The sequence below is a fragment of the Poecilia reticulata genome, chromosome 6 (assembly GCF_904066995.2).
Source record: "Poecilia reticulata chromosome 6, P_reticulata-male-v2, whole genome shotgun sequence".
Taxonomy (NCBI): Eukaryota; Metazoa; Chordata; class Actinopteri; order Cyprinodontiformes; family Poeciliidae; genus Poecilia; species Poecilia reticulata.
Window position 1 is genome coordinate 26365069 of NC_088835.1, and position 25635 is coordinate 26390703.

At 38.3% G+C, this 25635-nt stretch overlaps 1 protein-coding gene across 1 annotated transcript; it reads left to right on the forward strand.

Moving 5' to 3' along the window:
- Nucleotides 1-25626, forward strand: LOC103466418 (AT-rich interactive domain-containing protein 3B-like). The gene is made up of 9 exons (XM_008411960.3): nt 1-485; nt 2607-3158; nt 17737-17811; nt 17904-17976; nt 21078-21261; nt 22197-22453; nt 23135-23440; nt 24191-24280; nt 25472-25626. The coding sequence occupies exons 1-9, from the start codon at nt 462-464 to the stop codon at nt 25609-25611; spliced, it is 1701 nt and encodes a 566-aa protein (XP_008410182.2). The 5' UTR covers nt 1-461; the 3' UTR covers nt 25612-25626.
- Nucleotides 25627-25635: the final 9 nt, after the last annotated feature.

The window sequence follows — 25635 nt, forward strand, 5'->3', positions numbered from 1 at the left end:
CGTTATTTGCCTGAATAATAATCAGAGGGTTGTGCATCGAGTGGGAGTTTTCTCGTGGAGAGGGTTGGAAGTTTCTCATCGCTCCTCCAAGGAGACGAAAGGAAAAAGAGAAAAAAAAAACAACAACAAAAAAAACCAAACACTTGAGTATTTTTTTACGCGCGGGGCGGGACTTTCATTCACCCGGGCTGTGGGTGAGGGGGTCACCTAGTCAGAGACAATCAGAGATGTTTGAGTTTCCATGCGCAGTGACCAGGGAGGCAACACTGCGCGTTATTTACCCCTCCTCCAGCTCCGACCGCTCCGGCCTCCCACACCAACCCAGGCTCTTAAAGTCACCCCGGTCCAAAAGAGCAAAGCAAAACAAAAACCAAGAAAACGCGTTGCTAAAGGACAAGCGCTGCTGGTGAGATGTGACTTAATTCTGCCGGGAGGAAAACAAAACAAACCTGTTGGCGACGATGAATTACTCCAGGGCGCAAATGGTGAGTGTCGACGCTCCCACTCGTGTTTGTTACAGTAACAAAGCAACTGTGGCTTGATGAAGACGTTACAGGGAGCAGGTTTACCAGGAGGTTGTCCGTGAAATGTGGGATAATTTGCGGAGGAAAATTAAACGCAAAAACACGACGTCGGGCTGGATAGTTCATGGTTTCACCGCTTCTGAGCAAAGCGAGACGTTTGTCATGTCGATGACTGAATGAATGCATGAATTCATGTAAATTAATGACTGTCTGCTTTTATTTGTAAGCTTAAAAAACTTCTAGTCCACTTTAAATTAGTAATAAACCTCCCCTCCAACGGTGACTTTGATATTATAGTTGTTTTAAAGTTTTTATCTCTTGATTCACCCGATCATTATTTTCCAGACCGATACCGATTGTATTTTATTTTAAGGTTCACTTTATTTACTTCTCAAGGCTTTTTATAAACAAAATAATTAAAATTTTAAAATACATATTCAGCTTGGTTCTAGGCATCACACACTACAGTATGTGCTTTTAGTTTTTATTAAGAAAAGTTTCTACATAAGGAAACCCTAAAGATTGCATGGATTTGCTGGATTTAGTCTATTTTTTATTTGTATTTTATTATAAAAACTAAAACAAGCACAAGCTCAGTGCAGAAACTTTTGTTTTAATTCATGACATCTAATTTCTGGGCATCATATTGGATGATAAATGTTGCTGAAAACCTGCAAAGTAAAATCAAAACCAGCTCAAAGTGTTGCTGTTTTGAGAAGAGTAAGATTTTCCTCTGGATTACAAATCTGTTTATTTAATATAATACTCTTATTGTAGCATATCTGAGTTATTGCGTAGAAGTTTGAGGCAAAACATGGAAAAAATAAATGTACTGCACACAAAAAACCAGGACAAAATTCAGTCAGAATGCTAAATAAAGTGGGAGATTGGTAACATACAAATCCATTATGTTTTAAATCAAATGTACAGAAATTGTATAGAAATAATATACAGCTCTGGAAAATAATGAGACTACTTTAAATGATCAGTTTTTACTTTTTATATGTTTGAGTAAAATGAATATTGTTCTTTTATTCACAAACTACTGACAATGTGTCTCTGAAACTCCAAGCAAACATTTAGTATTTATTTACAGAAAATGAGAAATGGTCAAAATAATGAAAAAGATGCAGAGCTTTCAGACTTCAAATAATGCAAAGAAAACAAGTTCAGATTCATTTAGAAACAGCAAAACTAATGTTTTAACTCTGGAGTTGATATTTGATGGAATAATTAATTTTAATGGGGTTCAGTGCAGTGGGCTGTTTCCCCCCAGAGTTTATATTCAAAGTAACCAAAAAGAGATTTTGTATTAGTTTTTGGGGTAGATCTACAGAAAGGATTAAATGATGAGCTCAATGTAATTCATTAATTATTATGGGTGAATCGATTTATTTTGGGAGAAGCTGATCTTACCCGCCGATCTCATTTATCTCATCAAAGGTCTAAAAATCAGCCGCTGTCCTTCTGTTTTTAGAGACGTTTGACTGACCGGCTGCACGTTTTCAGTTTACAAAAGTCACCCCACTGTTACCAACTCGGCAACTTCCTTGCTATGTTCAACAACATTTCAGATGATAAAATCAGTCAAAATTGGAATCGGAAGGTCAGGCTTTTTAAAGATCGGCAATCAGTGCACCAGTATTAATTATTCTTAAAAAACAAACACACAAATAAGCCCTGTTCCAATCACCAATCGGAGCCAATAGAGAAAAAACTTTCCGATTCTGAAACTGGTTTTCCCCCAGTGTATTTTAAGCCTGGCGGGCCACCAGGCTTCACTTGTGCCCCCACCAGGCTAAGCATTGCTTTTATATTTAAGTCTTTTTAAAATGTCTGCGTTTTTAAAGACTTTATAGTTGGTATTCAGGTATTAATCTTCCAATCATTCAATAACAGGTAATTATCAAGTGATATTTTCACATTTCCTGCCAACTTTAAACATTTTTTAACTTTAAAACACGACGGGCCGCCTCCGGGCGTTTTCTAGGGGGAGACCTTGTGATATTTAGCCATCTGATTGGTGCATCAGGTTTCTAATCTTCTGATAATTTAGTGTTTTTTGTTTGTTTTCATCCACAGTCGAACGTCTCTGAGGAGGGGAGTCTGCAGCTGTCCGCTCCTGCAGGCGTGAAGCTGGGGGCGGTGATGGAGCAGCTGCAGAGGCACCCAGGAGCCAAACTGGAGATGAACCTGCAGGAGAAACATTTCCTTCAAGCTCAGTTCCTCTTGGCCCATCAGGCCGCGGCGGCCCGAGGGCCCGGCGGCTCCAGGCCGGACCCCCTGCTGTGTGGGGAACCGGATGGACCGATCCACCAAAGCGTCCCGAACCAGAGGGAGCCGAAGCAAGAGAGCGAAGATTCGGACGGAGAACAGCGGGAGATGCTGGAGCCTGAAGAAGGGGATGAGTTTCAGGAAGAGGGAGACGAGAGGAAAATGGGTTTCCAACATGTTTCCCACTTCCAGCCGTATTCCACGTCTCTGCCGTCTGCCGGCGAGCAAAAGTCTGAGCCTTCGCCGTCAGCAGTGAAGGAGGAGCAGGAGGAGAAGAACCTGCTGCCTCCTGCGGGTCAGAGCAGCTTCTCGTCGCCCAGCGGCCTCGCTGACTGGGGATACGACGAGCTCTTCAAACTGGTAGGCTGCACTCGATTCCAGGGTTAACGACGCTGATCGTATAGTTTAGTGGTGCAGATGTCTGTTTCTCCTTAAAAAAGGTTTCATGGATGTTTTCTCGTCTTTAAAGTCAAAACAAAAATCTGCAGCTTCTGTTTAGGGCTGAAATTATTAACTGAGTTTGATGCAAACGGATTCGAAAAAGATCAGTTGCTGAAAGAACAACAATCTTTCAGCAGATTATTTCACTTCATGGAAATATATTTTCCCATGTTACAAGTGAAATAACCTGCCATTGGAACTAGGACCTTTTCATTAATATTAAGAAGCTACTAAAACGAGCTGCTACATTTGGATAAAGTTACTTATGAGTTTGTTTTGTTTTATTTCTAAGACCAGGATATTTGCGCTAGAAACTAGACCAAAAATACTTGGTGATATTTAATGTTTTTGCAGTGAAAAATGAGAGCAGAGATGATTTTCGCTGCTGTATTGATGTGTTTATGGAAATCATGAATCCAGAGCTGATGATGGTTCCCAGATGTTTGTTAAGGAAAAGGTTTCCCTGCTGCGAGTCGTTCCTGGTTGGTTGTTCTCTGTGGATTCCCCTTGAACAGCGTCATGTCAATATAACACGTTATGATTAATGAGGCCAGCGGGTGGAGGGACAGCTGGTGACTCTCAGCATGAAAACAGCCACTTCTGTTTTCCTTTCTTCTGCTTCCAAGGATTTATTCACAAATTGTTCTCTTTTGACCTTGTTTTCCTTCAGTTTTCACATTTTTAATAACAGTGGAATCCTATCAATGCTTCAGCATTTAATTACTAGAAATGCACCGATCAGGTTTCTTTCGGTTTATACCGATTTCTGGTTTTCTTTCACGTTTTAGCTCATAATTGTTTTTAATTGCGAGAAATAATACGAGACATAAATCCATAACCTGCGATGTTCTATAAGCCCCAAAGTATTATATATAAAAATTGATATTGATGGTTTTATAGACTGAAACATGGTGGGAGATTTTAGTTTGATGCCTTTAATGAACAGTTCAGTATTTAACCAGCTTCCTCGTTGCTGATTCAGATAAAAACGGCCAATTCCAGACTGTGTTTGTTCAAATAAGTTCAGAAATAATAATTTTCAGATATAAAAACAGATTAATTACACACTTTTTAGTGCCAGCTGTCAAGATTTTCAAAAATCATGTGGAATAAACAAACATCCTCCTCAGTTTGCAGTTTGCATCCAGTTTATTTCCTCTTCAATTTCATACATGGTAACAACTTTTGGCTTAAACAGTTTTATATATTTATTAGAGATCTTCATGAATTATTGAGATGAATTGTTTAAAAACAAACCTCAAATCAGAAAAATATTTTTAATTGTATTTTTTTCTGAAAACTTTGTGTTGTACCCAATTTCCATGTGTGTGTGTGTATATATATATATATATATATATATATATATATATATATAGTATAAAAGGACCCAAACTACAAAGAAAGACATTTCGATGCAGAACTTCACCAGATGTTTGTATCAGCCAAATTGGCTCAAATTGGTACTATTTGTTTCTATATTAATCATCTAATAATCTTATTTCTCTCCCTACTTTTAAATCTGCGACTAATTCACTTTGTTGCATTTTAGTTTAGTTTCATTATATTGAGATAAAGGTGATTCAGAAGTGAACTATCCAGGTTGTGCGCTGCCTCTGACTCCATAACTCATGCTGTGATGCATAGTTGGAGATAATCTTGAAACCCTTTTATTTTTGTGAAAGAATCAAAGCTATGGGAACATTTTCTGTGTTTTAAAAGCATTGGGAAAACAAGTCATCAAAATGAGCAGGTCAAAGAAAACCAGAGATCGATATCCACTCAGCGTTGCCTCACATCTGTAGTATAAAAAGGAGCCGTATTGTAGTAATAATTGCTGATAGTTTCTGAGAAAGCTGCAGTGTAACCACATGGTTCGTTAAATAGTTGGATGATCTTGACTTGCTGGAGCAGATTAAAGGTTAAACTACGAATTTATTTGGAATGGAAAAAAATCCCACCCATTAATTTCCCCTCTGTCGGTTCATTGAGTAGGGTTAACTTTTTGTTTACGTCCGTCTGGACTGGTGAATCATTTTAATCAGGCTTATTAGGAGAGTGACGTTAGATTTTTACTGTTTGTATTAATTCGTATCATCTATAAATTAAGATAAATTCAATAATAATATTTATTACAATACACACATAATATTGATAGATAATACATCCGATAAAATGTTCAATAATTCACTGAACTGCGATGCAGAACCGCACTGCATTCTGGGAGATTAGGGCAGAGGAAATACTTTAGCCGTTTAACTTCTCACGGCTAGCTGGGATCAACTGACTCACTCGCTCTTTGGTTACCCAGCAACTCACTCGCTCTTTGGTTACCTAGCAACTCGCTCATTCTGTGGTTACCTAGCAACAACCTGCAGGCAGCAGCAGTTTAGAGTTAAAAATAAGAAACAATATGGAGTGAAAAGCAGTTAAAACAGGAAAGGTTTTAACATTTGACTGTACTCCTTATATTTAAAACAAAAAACTAGTCAATAATTATCAATATCGACTCTTAAGAGACACTTGTATTGTGATACGTTTGTCAGCCCCAATTCCTACTTTCAGCACCATTCATTAAGACGTAAATTAAAATACTTAACCTGACGTTGCTAAATGATAACTCTGAAAGAGCACACTAAACCGCTTTCTGACCTACATGCTGCTGACTGCTATCAGGGCCAGCATGTGTGAAAGCTCTGAGCAATTAACCACAGGCTCTTTGTTAATAGAGCTGCAGTTGGTCTCACTGGCTCATCAATAAGTTGGGGGTTGGTTATTTCGGAAAGGAACGGGATGTTTATCTACCTTCAATGGGTTTTTGCTGGAACGCTCAGCGTCTTTTATTAGAAATTCCAAGTTGAGGCTATTAGCAGAGTCAACAGCAGTGCTACCATAGGAACGCTGTGTGTGTGTGTGTGTGTGTGTGTGTGTGTGTGTGTGTGTGTGTGTGTGTGTGTGTTTGTTTATAATACCTTGTGGGGACCATTTCCCTGCCACATACGTTGTGGGGACTCGCTGTTCCGGGGACCGGGGCCTGGTCCCCACAAGGGGAAATGCTGTTTTTGGTGGTTTAACTCCTGAAAACTGAGACAGAAATTCTCTTTATGAGGGTCTATTAAACACATCACCTTCTTCAGGATGTGCACAATTAAAGCGCCAACAGTTAAGAGGCGACGTGTATTTTACCAAGCAGTTGATTATTAATAAAAACATTGCTGTACTAAAGTAAGAGCAAATGCTTAATGTTGATTGGTATAGGTAACATATTAATAAAATGGTTGGCTAAATGATTACCTGGATTAAATGGTTGATGGAGTTCAAATGGCTGTTGTGATGGGGAAAAAGCTTTGACGCACTCAAGTGGAAGTAATGATTAAATAAGGAAGATGTCCGACCTTTACCTCTTCATCTAGTAGCTTTTCAAATGCATTCAACTATGTTAAAAAAAGTTTTTAAGCCATTTCAAGCTTTTTCTGCACACTTCAAATTAAATGGTTGAAATGATAGATTTTTGATCAGTTGAGTTTTACATTCAAAAACACTTTATTGATCCTAAAGGAAAATTAAATGTTGTTACTTGTATTAATTAAAAATTTTCAAAGAGTTTTTGTAGATGGTGATGGCTGTTGGCAGGAAATATCTCTTGCAGCAGTCTGTGTTACAGTGAATTTGAAAAGCCTCTGACTGAAGACAATAATGGAAAAAAAATGTGATTGGACTATTAATATCTAGTTTTGAGAAAATATTGAAAAAAGAAATGATCGGTTATTGATGACAATGTGCCTGATCCATAAACGCAGATCTATTCCGTCTCATTCTATGCTTTTCGCTCTGAGCGACGTCATGCTTTATTATTTATTTTACTTTGTATTTATAATTCCTAATTGCACTTTTTTTTTGTTGAACAATTTAGTCAACCAACAATTGTTTTGTGTCTGTTTCTTTTTTATTTGTTTTATATTTTCTTTTTCTTCAGACGGCAATAATAGCCCCGTCTTTTCACATAGTATCCATCTCGTAACAAACTGTCACGACATAATGACAGTTTAAACAAATATGTTTTTGTAAAAGTTACATACTGTACCTTTTTTTTTTTTGATTGAGAATTTTTTTTGATTGAGAATCAACATAAATAGCTTTGCTGCCATATTCAGGAAGTAGCTGACTCAATCAGTCCAGCAGGATGGATCCAGATGTAGGACAAACTTAGAAAACAATTAGAATAAAAAAAAAAAACCTTAAAAAACAATAAAAGAAATCAGCATCTTCAAGGTACACTTCAAAAACACAAAAACCTACCAAGTATTTTGGTCTATTTTCTAGTACAAATTTCTTAGTTTTGTGTTATTTTAAATGTACTAACTTGAAAGTAATCTTTTAGCGAGATACATGAGCTTATTTTTAAGTGTAAAGGTACTGGCACCCCTGGCAGATTATTTCATTTATAAAATAGGAAAAATGTCTTGTAAGTTCCAGTGGAACTAGCACTTTTTAAGTCAGTATTTTTACTCAAAACAAGCTGAAAATCTACTTGTAGGTTAGTTTTGTCTTATTTCAAGAGTTCAAAGATTTTTGCACAAGAAACTGGACAAAAATACTCAGTAAGACTTTGTGTTTTTGCAGTGTAAAGGTAGATCGGTGGATTTTTACTGCTTTTCAGTCAGAAAAATCAAACCACAACAACAGAATCTGGTCACCATGCATTAAGAAATCAGCATTTCTGTGGCAATAAGTTGGGGATTTTTTTGTAGATGCTTTGCTGGTGTGTCTTATAATGACCCGGCCAAAAGTAATACTGTAAAATGTCTAATATTGACTCTCTTTTGACCTTCAAAGCACAACTCAAAACTGATCTGTTCAAGTTAGCCTTCTCACTTTAATTGTCTAGTTATTTTTGTGTATTTGTGTAGCCATTTCTTCACTGTTTAATTTGTGTTTTTAATGTTGTAGTGTCCTTGGTGCTGTCAAATAAAATCCATTATTATTACTATAAAACTGACGCTCTCTGTGTGTCTTCCGGTGGCTTAATCAGGTGCTTTACAGCTGAAGGACGTCACTTTTACAACTGTATGACCTCTACAAATAAAAATATTTCTCAAGTGTTAAAAATGCATTGGTATTGGTTTGTTTTGCTAGCTGTGGTTAGCTTGGTTGCCTAGCAAAACAGTTATAATCTCCTGCTAGTTTTCCAGTTTAGTGTGGGTCGAGGCTTCAAGGTTAGTGGAGCCAAACATTTTAAAGCGTAGAAAGACTTCCTAACTGGACACACGGTAGTTTTTGACCAAATGTTTGCCAACTGTGTGGGGACTAGCCCAGACACAGAGTGGCCTGTTGGCGTGAGAGGAAATTAACTCTAAGAGGAATGTGGTTGTAAATCTGGGAAACAAGCAACACGTCTGGGTTTATCACACAATGCAGCTGCTAATTGTGTGCCAGTGTTTCCAGTTTGAATTGTTTTTACTATAAGCACATGAACTAACTGATTAATGGTTCCCAGGCTGAGAAACAAATTCTGGTTATTAGCCTCAAATGACATCTTGTTGCCACATTAAACATTAAGTGAGCAGGAAGATTTGTATATGAGGCATAATTGCTAAACAAAGCGCCTTTGAGAAAAGTCTGATGTTATGAATGACCACAAAGGCAATCTTTAGGGGATTTAATTATGTCCAATATAAAAACATGCTTTGTTGCCTGTAACACATGCTTGTTTTAATCTACAACATGATCATCTAAACACAGGGATCACCTGTGTGCCATTGACATGCTTTAGTCCTACATGACAATTCTCCAGTAAGGCACAGAAATCCAGGATTTGTAATGTCAAAACAGGAGCAATGTAATCAAATGAATGCTGTGGAAAAAACGCAGATTCTGCGTCGGCTTTCAGTTTTAATGCCTGCATCATAATAAAGCTTTCAGAGCACTTCAGCTAGAAAATGAGCTCTCAGCAGGCTTTTCTGCGCAGTTGCACTCTCACTGCCCTCACATATTTAACCTTTAATGTCTTGCTGGTTGCTTGAAGGGGGGGATGGTGATTGAGGAATAACACACGTCACTTTAAACTTTCCAAAGAGCCTGACTCGTTTAATCTCCCTCCACTTTGTTCGCGAAAGGCCCAATTTGGATACTTTCAAGGTTTCGCTTTTTAAAAGTTTTTTTTGCAGTCAAAGCGAGAAGTGGGTAGAATACCTGAAAAATGTAATAAAGTAAGATTAGCACTACTTCAAGAAAATTTCATTCAAGTAAATTAAAACATCCAAGAAATTACTCAAGTAAGAGTTAAAAGTTATTTGGTAAAAAGTCTTCTCAAGTACTGATCAAATTATCAATCATTTAATACGTGTCAAACTCGAGGGCTGGGGACCAAATCTGGCCCGCCGTAGCTTTTTATGTGGCTCTCTAGTTTCCAAATTACGTCAGTAACTCCCTACAGTGTTTTACCACTCTGCAAAATTCACACAAAATCAACAAACCCCCACATTTTTTCTGATTTTACTGAAACATTTTCTCAAAATTGGTTAAAAAAAGTTGGGGTTAAGTGACTGCTGCCTCAGCCTTACCTGATGTCAAGTTATCGTTGTATCCAAAAAAGCTCAAACATCGTAAAAAGTCCTTGCAAATATTTCTAAATTAGCACCACAAAGTCTCTGATTTGGATTACAAAAACCACAAAAAGAATCACAAAATCCTGGAGGAACAGCTATCGTAACAGTTTAATGGGTTTTATCGATGAATTCTGGGGCAACCGGCCCTTTAAGAAAATTCTGATTTTTGATATGACCCAAAATGAAGACGAGTTTCACACCCCTGAGTTAATACTTAAAAATTACATAATCAGATGGACCAAAATACAAAATTGAGTGGAAATGTTTGTATTTTAAGGACAAAATGAGAAAAAGAAAATTTTTCCAAATCAGTTTCTTTCAATATAAAACGTATGAAACTTTAACGAAAACTGCAGGTGTGTCTCTGTGTCTGGTGAATTTTTTGGTTAACATAATGTTTTTAAGAAGTTGAAGCAGTTGATTTGAATTTTGTGTTTTAAGGAATACCATTATGACTTAAAGGATTGTTTATTGCAATGTTTTGTATAGATCCAAGAAGTAATAGTCTGTAATACAGTAGAGGCCAACAGTGATCCTTAAATAAACACAACAGCAGAGACAGTCAGTCCTGTTAGCAATGCCTTGGCTTCTCTTCACATTATTTAAATGTAATGTTAAAGGTTTCTGGGTTCAGATGCATCTATAAGCTGCAGGAAAGGATTTAATGGACTTTCAAGGCTGTGAAACCAGAATGTAAAACTGGTTTTAACATGCCTTCTCTTCAGCTCTCCCAACTCCGGCTTTGTTTTTGATTTTTTGTTTTGAGGTTCGTTGTCATGTGATACGTCTTACAGCAGCCACACCCACCCACCCACCCGAACATTTCACAGGCCACTTCAGTAAATGTAAAGACTCTTTCAAACTGGTGAGAAACTGGTGGCATCTGGTAAGAGTCTGAATAATTAGTGTCAACAAAAAAAATGCATCCAACTACTGCAGTTATTTGCTTTGATCACAATTTCAATGAGGTGTAATTATTACTTGTAGACAAACAGAAATTGACTAATCTACCAACACAAAGTGGAATCTGGTCTGATCTCTGTGAAACATCGTAGTAGATATTAGGTTTTAACACAAATCCTTTCAGGTTTTCCATCTTTTAATAGGATCTGTAAGCTGTAAAACGCATTAGAAAAACAATCTTCTCGAGAGAAAATTATAAAATTAAAGGTACATGTTTGCATATCTGTATGCTGACTGCAGAGATGCAGAGATGTTCGAGTCTCAGTCTTTACTTAAGCCAGTCTCAAGTCTCTTAACATCTGAAATAAACATTTTCTCCTCAAATCCACAACATCTGGTTCACCTTTGACCCGGAGTCGCTGCAGGTTAGGAATCCAGACCTAAACTGTTTGTCCTCAAGCCTCAGATACCGACTTCCTTTCACTCTCCATTACATCAGATAAAAACTGTTTTTTATTCACTCAGCAGGTCTTGATGCTCTCTCTCTCTCTCTCTCTCTCTCTCTCTCTCTCTCTCTCTCTCTCTCTCTCTCTCTCTCTCTCTCTCTCTCTCGTTTTAATTTGCATGGCCGTTCATACTAACAGCAATCAGATTTCTGTAGGTTTACAACCTAAAAACGACACGGATGCACTGAAGAAGAGCGTTGACGTCACTCAGCGGCGCTCTGTTAAAAGTATATGTCAAATTTTAATTAATTGAGTTTGATGGCCGATCGCATCGGCCATCTGTTGTAATAACGTCATATGAAGCCTTATTGTATCAAACATCTGTTGTTAAGCATGTGTCAAATTTTAATCCAGTTTGATGGATTAAAAAGCCCCACCCAAATAAAAAAATCGATCGTTATCACATCGGCCATCTGTTGTAATAACGTCTTATTAAGTCTTAAATGTTTAAATTATACAATTAAAACATCTGTTTTAATTGCATAATTTGACCCTTATCAATGTATTAAATCCTTATCATTAATTTCCAGATGGAATTGGGCCCCTTTAATAATTTATTAGAGATGTGCCGATCAGGTTTTTTCCTGCCGATTCCGATCACCCATGAGGGCCGATCACCAATACCGATACCGATTACATAATAATTATTTTTTAAATCATAAGCACTACGGTTACATTATGTGTAAAAAGGAACCATGAATTCACCTTAATTTGGATAAAATCGGCAACAAGAACCAATGGTCGCCGATCACCGATCATGCACTTTTTCACGAAAATCTGTCGATTATGATCAGTGACCGATCGATCGGCACACCCCTAGTTATTACTTCAATTAATCAATTCATGATGATCTGATTGTTTCAACCAAAGGTTTGATGAGAGCACATTTGGATATTTTATGTTGTATCTTTGCACTGGATATAGTGTGTTATTCTTAATTCAGCTCTTATACGTTTTTATTATCTCTGTATGCTCCAGGCAACAATTAATCGATTACTAGTTTAGTTGACAATTATTTAAATCAGTTGATTTTTCACGATTAATCTAATCTATTCAGCTTTATTTTTTGATTACTGCACATTTACGTATTTTATGTTGTATCTTTCCCCTTAATGTACAGTATTCATAATTTTGTTTAATATATGTTTATACATTTATCTTGAACAATTAATCTAACTAAATTAGATGATGATTAACCCAAATAATCGACCCATTACGATTAATCTAATTAATTGTTTCAGCCCTGTTTTCTATAACTGCACATTTGCATATTTTATGCTGTATCTTTGCCCTTATGTATAATATAATTCTGTTTTTATCCATTTTTATCCAATTATCTTTGTATAGTTAAACTGGTAGATGATTATTTTAATTAATCGATTCATCACTCTTAATCAGATTAATCGTTTGTTGTGAAAGCAGGTGCAGCAGATGAAGCCTTTAGACTCTGTTGTGTTTTTGGAGCAGGAGCGTTGTGACCCTCTGAGTGATGGTGCAGACGGTGCATCATCATCTCGATTGCAGGTTCAGGACAGAACGAAGGGCACAGAGATGTGCGATTGTGGCGGAGACTGCATGTAAATTGGCTTGTGTGGTTGCGCTGTAGCTCCTGGAGTTAATTTTCTGCACAGCTGAACCGATGGAGCTTTCTGTAAGTTTTTAGAAATATGCAAGTTGCTGATATAATTCCTCCTCTGAATTACATGAGTTTTGACCCAGTGACTTCCTCACACGGATGGAGCCCTCTCCCACTTCCTGGATTTAAAAAATCCTGCTTTTCCGTTTCACTTAGCCAATTGCAAATTAGGGGTGGGGTTTGTGTCTGTCTGTCTGTCCATCTTGTGCGTGCGTGTGACCCCGTCTGAGTCTCTATCTGTGCTTGCAGAGCTCAGATATTTAAACAAAAAATAAAACATGCATGATTTATTTCCCCCATGGATAAACAAGGGGTTGGGGGGAAACCTCTAGGACAGGGGTGGGCGACTCCAGGCCTCGAGGGCCGGTCTCCTGCGACGTTAAGATGTGTCTCTACTTCAACACACCGGAGTCAAATAATGAGGTTGCTAGCAGGACTCTGGAGAACCTGACTGGTTTTATCTTCTTATTCCCCTCCAGCAGATGCCCATCCCACTTTTTTAGTTTATGTTTGAATGAGCCAATAGAGATAAAGGGGCGGGATTTCTTCTGCTTTAAATACTTTCTGAGATCATCTTATTCTACTTGTTGCCTTTGGAGAGGAAGAACCACTTGCTCTGAAAAAGGGTTCACGTTAGAAGAGAAAACAGCAGGAAGCTAATCAACTAGCATGTAGCTTATCTGCTCCAACCTCAGAGACTACAGATGGACAAACCATCGTGAGATCCTGCTTCATGGCTGGTGCTTCATCCTCTACACTCCTGAATAAAAATCTGGTCTTACCTCCATAAGCGTTTGAATCCTTGATTCAGCCCGAGATTCCCACGTTCCAGGACTCCGAGCACGCTGCGCCTGACTCCAACGGCTCATGCTCTGCGTCTGCTGAAGCTGCTTCATCCAGCGTGGGGAGAAAACACCACCCGGTGTCGCCCAGTGGGACCTCGCATCTCTGCCAGACTCCAAGCTCGGCCTATGAACTTCCAGTCCATGAATTGGTTGCTTCCCGCAAGTCTGTGCAAGAGAAAACCTGAAAACAAAAGGCAGCAGGCTGTGAAGTGAGGTGGAGAAGCCAGTCCGCCAACATCCGACTCGACTGCTTGAAGCTCCCAAACATCAGATGGGAATCCCACTATGAGAGCATCATTACAATAGTTTAATCTTATGAACAAATGTTTGCTGTTTCTTTCGCTGTGCTGCGCTCAGTTTGTATCAGATAACTCGGCAGCCTGTCTCCAACAGCTGTTTCTTGCTAAAAAATAAAAGTCAATTTGCAATTGGCTAAGTGAAACGGAAAAGCGTTACTTTTTAAATCCAGGAAGTGGGAGAGGGCTCCATCCGTGTGAGGAAGTCACTGGGTCAAAACTCATGTAATTCAGAGGAGGAATTATATCAGCAACTTGCATATTTCTGAAAACTTCCAGAAAGCTCCATGGGGGAGGGTATAAATTATGCATGTTTTATTAAGATAAGACTTTAATATAAATGATTAAAGGGACCCAATTCCATCTGGAAATTAACGATAAGGATTTAATGCTTCGATAAGGGTCGAATTATACAATTTAAACAGATTTTTGATGCGATAAGGCTTTATATGACGTCATTACAACAGATGGCCGATGCGATAACAATCGATTTTTTTAATTTGGGTGGGTCTTTTTAATCCATCAAACTCGATTAATTAAAATTTGACACATGCTTACATTTATATTTTTTTCTGTTTATGGAAATAATAATGGAGGTAACCGTTTACGGATCGGTTTTATAGTTTATTCAGCTAATTAAAAGAAAACACAACCATTAGAAATGGCTTTTGTGGAACACTGACTGCAATTTCTGTGTGGGAATCTGTGTAGATGCGTCGTCGAAGCCATGGTGGACCGTGATGTGGTGCGTTTCAGTGACAGACTTATTTCATAATTATAACTTTCTGCCGTCGTTTTCGTCTGGATTTACAGTTGCTGGATTTTTCTGGTGCAGAGTTGACGCATGGCTCATATCAGCGACATAAATGTCGGATAAATGCAGTAAGATCGTTCAGACTGCAGACGCTTTGAAAGAAATCAGATGCGTATCCGAATTATTACCACATATGGAAGCAGCATTCAGCTTCTATGCACCACAAATATGGAACAAACTTCCAGAAAACTGTAAAGCAGCTGAAACACTGAGTTCCTTTAAATCCAGACTAAAACCCACCTGCTTAGAGTTGCATTTGAAATGTAATCAATTACGAATTTAACGATGGCACTTGATTAAATGTAAAGTTTTGATTGTTGATTCTATGCTGCAGGACTTTGTGTTTTTGTTTTTATGATGTAAAGCACTTTGAAATGCCTAGGTGCTGAAATGTGCTGTACAAATCAAATTTGATTGATTGACTGATTGATTGATTGATTGATTGATATCCATATCACTTGCTCCTAGATCTAACACTGAAAAAACGTAAAATCTTACCAGGTATGTTTTAGGTTAATTTATCTGCTGGTGGAACAAATACTTTTTCATCAATTTTAAAGAATTATTTACTTAAAAGAAGCGACCGTATCTTTCTAAAAAGTTACTTTTAAGTTAGTTTTGTCTTATTTCAAGTGAACTAAGACATTTGAATTAGAAAGTAGAACAAGTTTGTTTTTGCAGAGAATGGTTTGGAAATTCCTTGGTACTCTTCGCCTGTTTGATATTATTTTACAATCAGATATTCTTTTTAGGTTTGCAAGCTCTGTACAGACCAAACCTTTTATTTTAAGATGTCAACCAAGACATCAGAACTTTATTTGGGATTATCAGAGCTACTTTACATGATGGTGGGGGAGAACTGACTACTATTTAACACGAGTTTGACTGTGGTGGTTAATAAGCAAACATAAGTTTGCATGACTGGGAGATTGTGTCTCTAACCAGACCTCTTCATTTGCACCTCAGACTTCCAGCTTCGTGCTGAAACGCTCCGACTGCAGCTGAAAAAGTGATGAACAGGAAACTAGACCTGCTGCGCTGCTCTGACTTGGCATTTAACTCGTGTTGAAGTTTTAGGGGTAAAGATGGCCGGATGTGAAGTGGCGGCGTTCAGCATGAAACGGCAGCACTCTGTTTTCATACAGTTATAAACCGAGGAAGTTTAATCATTTATAGTTGCAGCAGGTTTTAGCTGGACTGGAAAATACTAGAATGATCTATTGAAAGATGCTTTGAGCTGGAGGCTCAACTGCTGAATCTAAAGCTGATTGTGCAATGAAAGAAATTGCTCAAGCCTTTTTCATGTGGAAAAAAAGTGTAATTATTAAACAATTGCTCCAGAAATTATTGATGGTAATATATCACCATTCTAAAAAATAACCCAAGTTATTTTTATCCAAAAGTGTTTTTTTGTTTGTTTTTTTGCCTAAATTATCTTTTGGCAATAAAAATGGGGTGATATTTTATTTTATTCTTTTGCACTAATCACTTTTGACAAAGAACTGAGTTGGGCCATTATTTCAGGAAGGTGACGCACGTCCTCGCCGTATAAAATAAAGTATAACTTTATAAAGAGCTCTCCACACTGGGAGACATTTTAAACATCCAAAATAAAACACAATAAATAAAAATTAAATAAGAACCACGCAAAAACAAAACTCTAAATAAAATAGATTATGAATATCTGTAAACAAATTTGCTCTTCAAAAAGTATTAATAAGCAGAATGGAGATTATAAAGCTCATTTTAATTTAGCATACTATTTATGTCTACAGGAATATTTTGATTTGATTGTTAATTTTTTTCAGTACTCTCCTTCTGCAGCAGCATAATCCTCTGTACTTCCACTTAGAAAGCTTTTATTTGACACATAAAACTGTAGTTGCTGGTTATTTGTGATCCTGATTGCTAACGATCTCCACTTGCAGTCAGGTGTTTCAATTAAGCAGACAGGATTGGGGCCCCTCCTGTAAATAAAGGCACACCAGTTCATCGGCTCCAAACTACAGAGGTGGAAATGCCTCGATCAAATCAGCTTTCAGAAGACGTCAGGAGAAGGATCGTAGATCTGCACAGCTCAGGGAACGGTTACAAGAGGATCTCTAAAGAGCTGTCTGTTCATCGCTCCACCATCAGAAAAATTATCCACAAGTGGAGGAAGCTCAGAACAGTTTCCACTCTGCCCAGGAGCGGGCATCCCCAGAAAAACGCACCAGAAGGACGATGTGCCGCCCAAAAAGAGGTGGAAAAGGAAGCTGCGATTAGATGGAGATAGTTTAAGTTTGAATTGTCCGAATTTAATGTGTCGCAAGAAAAGCATTACACTGAAAAAATACAAAGTCTTACCAAGTATGTAAATAAGACTAAACTAACTTGAAAGATATAGGAGCTTGTTTTAAGTAAATGATTCCTTAATATTGAAGAAACGGTGTTGGTTCCACTGGCAGATTATTTCACTTGTAACATATTTTTCCCAAGTTATACGTGAAATACTAGAACTTTTTCTTCAATATTAAGGAATTATGGACTTAAAACAAGCTGCTATATCTGCTGAAAAGTTAATTGTAAATTAATTTTGTCTTATTTCAAGAGTACTAATATATTTACACTACAAACTAGATGAAAAATATTTGGTAAGATTGTGTGTTTGCAGTGAAGCAAACACACAAGATGAATTTACTTATAACAAGACAATTTCCTCAGGTTTTAAGTGAAATCATCTGCCAATGAAACTAGAATTTTTTCATCAATATTAAGGAATAATTTACTTAAAACCAGCTCCTATATCTTACTGATAAGTTAGTTTTGTTTTTCCTGCCTGCTTCTCTAAAATTTGCTGGAAGTAAACTTCCAAACCTGCAGGTGATAAAAATGAAGTCTGTGTGTCTGCAGAGAGGAAGCGGCGTCTGGACGGAGGAATCTGATGGAGCAAAAGCGAGAGGAGAGCCGTCCAGAGACTTTGCCAAGGTTGGACGACGTAGGAAGAAAAAATAATATAAATTTATGTAGTTATAAAAAAGAACCCCTCTGTGTTTAATAGTTTGTTTTTTCTGTTGCAGCTCTATGAACTGGATAATGATGCCCAACGGAAGGAGTTTCTTGATGAGCTCTTCGTCTTCATGCAGAAACGGGGTAAATTTTACATTTTGTTTATTTTTGATGCAGTTTTTTTCTTGACAACGTCGAGTCTCTATAACAGGAAGATTTTTGTTTCTTTTATTTTAATATCGGATTCAAAAAATTGTTATATCTTGTTATGCAAAAGTACCCAAAGCATTTTCTCACGTTGCAACTATAAACTTCCATCTGTTGTATTGGAGTTTTAAGAGATAGACCAACATGTGGAATAAATTATTAATATTTTAAAAGTGTGAAATGCATCTGTATTTACTTAAATAACCCCTTTTTGTTCCTCACTTCCTGCTTTTCAGGTCTAGAAACCAAATTTTTTGTTTGTTAATCTGCAAAAATTGTTAAAGCATCTGCAAATATAAACTTTTAAGTCGTACCACAGATACTCAGTTGTATTTAGTCCGGGCTTTGACTGGGACATTCTGACACATAAATATACTCTAAAACATTTTGAATGCTGAATTAACAAATGCATGCCATACTTTTCAGATTGAAGTTGTGTAAAAGTTGAATAATTACGTAGCATTATCAGTCCACTTCACTTTGTTTATAAATATAAAGTAAAACTTTTGTGATTAATTAAAATTAGGAAAAGTTCAAATTCTGTGAATATTTCTGTAAAATTATTATTAGTCAATGTAGAAATTGGAGGTGTGGTGTGAGTTTGTTGCAGGTGTTCAGTTTAAGCACAGCTGTGTTTTCGTCTCCTCCTTTAATTGGCTTTGCTCCTAATCAGAAGTGGAGGAGTTGGCTGTCAACCAGTGTGACTTGCAGACCCGGTTGGTCCCACCAGGCCTCCTCCCCCTGTAATCAAATGAAAGCTGCTCCCCACCCCCATCAGTCTGAAATGAGCTTCATTGTCGAGTCAATCCACATGAACTATACCAGCTAAACCTCATTACCTAACACCAACCTAGCGCCCTCAGGTGTGGAAGTCAGAAAATGTTCTCGTCCTGCCGCTTGAGCCGCTCTTGTTAACAGTCTATGAAGGCTACAGTCACACTGCAGCCTGAAGTCACACAAATCCTTTTTTTTTTCTTTTTTTACCTGAAAGTGACCTGCACCTGATCTTTTCATGACCGTCTGAACAGATCGGATTTTTTCGAATGCGACCTGAAATCTGATGTTTGATATTTTCAAATGTGACCTGAGTCTGAACAGCCATGTTGCATTCAGCCAACCTGAACGCTTCCTGAAGCTGTTTCTAGAGATATGGTAACTTTTGGAGAGTTATTGAAAAACAAACAAAAAATCTCATATTCTGTCTGGCAAAATTCTTTATTGATAAACAAAAAGTGCTAAGATCATCCCCAGTTTATTTATTTTTTTATCTGAATTCCAGTTATAGTTGAAATATCTTAAATGTACTCAAAACTATGAATACCTGATTACCTTCTTCTTCTTTTGAATTTTATTGGCGGCTGACAACCAACTTAGGGTGCATTTACTGCCACCTACCAGACTGGAGTATGGTCTACCTGATTACCTGAATGCTTATTTTGATTAAGTAAAGTTGTACGAAAAAAAGATCATTCGACCTGAACGTCATTGATACTCGACAAACGTCATTATTCTGCGCCCTGATACGCGCAAGAGGGGAAGAAAAACAACAACCATGGCGGACTGTAATGAGGATTAAGTTGTTAATGTGCTGGCTCCGGTCGGACAACAACTTCAAAATCGTAAGCTATGCTCCACTGTTAGCATCCATGTTTACTTCCGCTAACACCGAGCACGCTCTCTGTGACGCTATTGCGCCCTCTACTGCGCATGCGGAACACTTTCAGGCAGTTTGCAGTTAATGGACCTTACCACAGGGGCCGCGTTTCATTGGCTAATGCCCATTTCACGTCACAGCGCAGCTATCACGTGCGTGAACGTCTCACAAACACAAGCTATAGTAGTAAACACATGTTAATGTACATTGTGGACTAGAAGACCGGCAGAAAGTTTTTGCGTCAGAACTCGGAAAAAAAATGGTTTTCCACCGTCAGTGGGGTATCTGTACAGGCGACGTCGGGTATCCTGATCGTATTTGCGGAACTAAAATTCACAGATTTCCAAAATCTGAAACGGAAAGCCTTGCTTGGATCAAAGCTTGTGCACGACCGCATTTGCAGCTCAACCGTCGTAGGATCAATAAGAACGAAGTGTTTGGTGGTGTAAGTATTATTGCTTTGCTTTCTTTGTGTTTAGTGAATGAAAAAAAGAGTCAATAATAAACACATACATTATGAAAACCTTTTAGCTAAGTACAGCAAAATGGCAGTACCGATACAACTTCTACATCCTGAAGCCTGTCTGTTACAGCCTTACGTTAGCTGAACAGATCAATATGCAATGTATCTGACATACATTAAAGATTTTATTTTACCTGAAAAGGCTTTTTACTAAACTGTAATCGTGTTAGCCATGCTAGCACAGAGTACCGTGCATCAGGCCTAGGCACACTGAAACATTTGCAAACAACAGAAATCGGTGATTTCAAAAGTAACCCTCAACACCATGAATGTCCGACTCACCCAGCCTTGCAAGAACAATAGGCATCAGCAATCTTGTCCACAGCTATATTTATGCTGAGGGTGTGAGGATCTGCTGTTTTTCTAATCGACTGGTAGCATTTAGCTGCAACTCGCACAATGTTGGAGGCATCGCTTGGCTCAAACACCTTGATGTCGTCCAAAAAAGATGACATGAACTTGTTGGTTCCCTTGTCCATTGTCGTGGCTGATATTTTGTGAAAATCTGGCAGAAATGCTAAACTAATCGACTCAGAAATACTTTGTAGAGAGTCAGTCGAAATGAAAGATGCCATGTTTACACATAGAAATAGAAACTAAGCTCCACGAGGCTTTGTTTGTGAGACATGCAGTCACGTGGGATTTTCGAGGGCGTTTCTGGGCGGAGCTTGGTAAGGTCCATACGAGAGATCACATACAGTCACATATATTCCAACGACCTCACAGAAAAAAACGGGATTTCACAGAAAGTCGGATTTTGGTCACTTCCGGCTGCAGTGGTAGCCTAACAGAACCTTCGTGGTTAATTTCTACTAATATGGTCAGTGGTTTTTCCTTACCTCCGCTCCTTTGCGTGTGCAGGAACTCCTGTGAACCGCATTCCCATCATGGCGAAACAGGTGCTGGACCTGTACAGGCTTTACAAGCTGGTGACGGAGAAGGGAGGACTGGTGGAGGTCATCAATAAGAAGATCTGGAGAGAGATCACCAAAGGCCTCAATCTGCCCACCTCGATCACCAGCGCAGCCTTCACCCTGCGCACGCAGTACGTCTTCATTTTTAACCCTGACACTCGAGGCTGTGTTGCTGAAACACAACAGGAAAAGAGAATTAAATTCATAATGAGGAGATACAGAAGCGCTATGAAGAAACTGCTTGTTCAGTTTGAACTAATTTCTAAATATTCTTAAAGGAAGTTGGGTAATTAATTGATTATTTGGTATAAAATAATTATAAAAATTTAAAGAGGCGGGGTCACCCTGGACAGGTCGCCAGTCTGTCGCAGGGACACACAGAGACGGACAGGACACACAACCATGCAACCACCTAGGGAGAATTTAAAGAAACCAGTTAACCTGACAGTCATGTTTTTGGACTGAGGGATCCCACCATGCACAGGGAGAACATGCAAACTCCATGCAGAGAGACCGGGGCCGGGAATCGAACCCAGAACCTTCTTTCTGCAAGGCAACAGCTCTACCAACTGCTCCACTGTGCAGCCCTATATATTGTATATATTTTGTAAATTTTTTGCTTATCTTACTCATCTGAAAATGTTGCTCATTCAGAAATTGGCCTATTTTAAATTTGTTGTCTCCAGTCAACAATTAATCAATTACTAAATTAAGTGATGATTATTTTGATAATCAGTTAATCATGAGTGATAATGTTTTCTTTATTGATGTTTCTTTTCTTTTTTAATAGATCTATATGGACTGTGTTCTTTCCTCTGAATTGTATAGTCAGTTGTCTTACAACAAAAGATAAAATTTAGCCATTGTGCTAATTCCTGCATATTTACACAGCCATGAATTGTGGTTAATGTTGATTAATGTGCACTGTCCTAATCAAATCAATTAAGTTAATCCGATTAATCATTACAAAACTGTTGCAGTAAATTACCCCTAACGTTTTACACATTAAATGCTTTTGTAAATTATTTTTATTGTGCCAACTTTCTTGTGGAATGTCTCCCTGCAGGTATATGAAATACCTGTATCCGTTTGAGTGCGCCAAGAAAGGTCTGAGCTCTCCAGGCGAGCTGCAGGCGGCGATCGACAGCAACCGCAGAGAGGGGCGCCGTCCCAGCTACACCAGCAGCCTCTACCGCTACTCTCCTTCCCAGACTTCTGCCCCGCATTCCCTCCTGCCCTCCCCGACCGTGCACACTCCCCCGACCGCTCACAACGGCATCAACATGAGCCTGTCTGCCGGGTCAAATTTAAAACGGAGCACAGGTAGGGCAGGAGGGGGTACCGAACAGTGTCCTGGTTAAATTATTAGGTTTGATGCAAAACAAGGAGGATGTGACATGTTTTTGTGTTTTGGAAGCTTATTTATGTTGATCAACACTGCAAAAACACAAAATCCTATCAAGTAATTTTGGTCTAATTTTTGTGGACAAATCTTAGTTTGTCTTATTTCAAATGTACTAACTTAAAAGTAACTTTTCAGCAAGATATTGAGGCTTGTTTTAAGTAGATAATTCCTTAATATTGAAGAAAATGTGCTTTTTCCTTTAGTAGATTATTTAACTTATAACAAGACATTTACCCATGATGTAAGTTATTTTATCTGCCAATAGAACCAGCACCTTTTCATCAATATTTATGAATTATTTTAAAAAAAGCTCTTTATCTTGCTGAAAAGTTACTTTTAAGTTAGTTTGTCTTATTTTAAGTGTAGTGAGATATTTACATTAAAACCAGACCAAAATTGGTAAGATTTTGTTTTTGAATTGTGTTGCTAAAAATGGAAAAAAGACGTTGCTTGGCCTGGTGGGGGGCCAAGTTAAGCCTGGTGGCCCGCCAGGCTTATTAACCAGTGTGTAAATTCTGGATGTATATTTCAAAGGAAAACTAAAAGAGTGATTTAGCCTGAGTAATTCCAGCTTTTTTCTTTCTTTCTTTTATAACCAGATGAGAACTCAACGCCGGTCATATCCAGGCTGCCGATGGCTCTGGGCCACCAGCACCATCAGCAGCAGCATCAGCAGCAGCAGCACAATCATCCACATCATCAGCTCGCACAGCCCGCCACGTTAGAGCATCTCAGGGAGAGGCTGGATCGAGCAGCAGGGGGCGCTCCAGTCGACGGTCCGGAGAAGAAAATGATGCGTCTTGCGGAGGAGCAGCAGCGTCTCGTGCAGCAGGCGCTGCAGCAGAACCTGCTGGCGATGGCGTCCCACCTCAACCCCGTGAGCCTGAAGCTCAACAACGGGAATGGTGCGTCACGTCTGCTGCTGGCTCCTCACCACAACCGATTAGGGCTGCAGATTATTAGCGATTATTTTAGTAACAGATTGTTCCGTTGATTAATCAGATTTATTTAAAAAATTGGCATTTTATGCAGATTTTTCTTTTTTTTCCTTTAATAGAAAAACATAAGACAATGCAAATAAGTATTAATTTAATTTTTAAATATGAAAATAAACATTTTATTGCCTAAAGCGCAATAACTTTATTCCTTTAGTGAACACTTGATCATTGTATCAAAGATGCATCTGCAGCTAAAGAAACTTCTACCATCAGCATGTGAAAAGCTCAGGCCTTCCTGCTTGACTTCACATCAACACAGTCTTGTGCTGTTGAATTTATTTTTTCATATTTAGATTTTTTGCTTAACCGATTAATAACTGGACAGTGAGAGGAGCTTAAGATGAAATTTTTATTGATAACAGAATTTGAACCAGATGAAACTAAAATGCCACTTGAGAAGTTCTGGGTAGAACATATTAACAGGAAAAGAAGTTTTTTTTAAATTAAATACAAAATGTTTATATATTTTGTACAGTTTTGGCTTAATTACTGACCCTAATATGTTGTTCTTCCAGCTAATGAGCTTTATTTGTCTGTAAATAACGATGAATCGATTACCAAATTAGTTCATTATGTCAATTGATTAATCATGATTAATAGATTGTTTCGGATAACAGTGTGGAAGGACTGCTATTAACTGGCTTCTTTGGGTTGCAGAAAAGAAAAAGGATTTGTCTCTCAGCATCTCCACCAACGGACCGGCTAGCATCAGTGTATCTGTGGAGGTCAATGGGACAGTTTACTCAGGTCAGTGATGAAACACGCAGCGCCTGGAAAACTGTTCATCCACCGTGAGTTTTTAATTCATGTTACAGCTAGAGATAAACCGATCCGATATTACTGTGTCGGCCCTGATATTGAAAAAATTTTGTGTATCAGTGACGATGTGACCGATCTGTAAAGTCAGATCTATTCAGTCTAATTCTATGCTTTGTGCTCTGAGTGACGTTATGCTTTATTATTTATTTTACAGTATTTCTAGAATTTGTGAACCATTTGAAAGAAGGTTTGTTGCAGTTTTTTACATGTTTGACTAACCTGTTGTTTGTCAGTTTCATGTTTTTATTTTAGATCGACTTTTACACTCCTAATTGCATTCACTGAACAACTTAAAGTTGTTTTGTTTTCACATGTTTAAGATTGTGAAGCTTTCGCTGTATTTAAGTGTGCTGAACTGGTGCAGAGATATCAAATAAATTTGTAATTCAGTACATTTATGTCTGTGTTTAAATCAACCAGATCTGTTTTTCTGTATCGGATCCGTATCGATCGATAATAAACCTCAGATATCGGTATCAGAAGTGGGGAAAAAAAGTGGATCGGTGAATCCCAGGTTACAACCACATAATTTGAATGTGTTGCATCAACACATTGTGTCACATGCCTCAAGTTTGGAAACATGGTTTTCAGTAGAAAAGTTGAACACCATGTACAGGGTTTCCCCCAGTGTATTATAAGCCTGGCGGGCCACCAGGCTATGCTTGCCCCCTGCCAGGCTAAGCATTATTTTTTATATAGTTATTTTTTATACACCAGTAAGAGTGACAGGAAAGTCAGATTAAGTTTATGGTTGACACATTGAACTGGGCACCAACGTGTTGGCCTCACAAGCTATTATTTCCTAATTTTGCATCTCCAAATTTTTGAAACATTCAATATTTTTTTAACACAAATACACGGTGGACCACAATAGTGTCCCTACCAGTGAGCTTACCAGGTTTTCTAGGGAAAACCCTGCAAAATTATCACTTTTGTTGGTCTTTTGCATAAAATCCCAATTAAATACATTGATGTTTGTGGTTGTAATGTAAAACATGTAGTTTAAGGGTTGGGAAAGCTTCTGTTGGGCAGTGTAAGCTGCTGTTTAGGGCTAATTTTACAGTAGCATTTGCACAGATTGATGAGCCTCGATTGTGTCGTCTTATCTCTGTGCTGCAGGGACCCTGTTAGCCCAGAAGACCTCCGCTCCCGTGTCGTCGCAGACCGTGACTCCAGCAGGAACCAGCGGCTTCAGCGCCCTCTCCTCCTCTCACAGTCCATCCTTTTCGTCTTCCACCTCCTCTAAGGGACCAAATTAAAGCTTTGAAAATCTGTCTCTGATG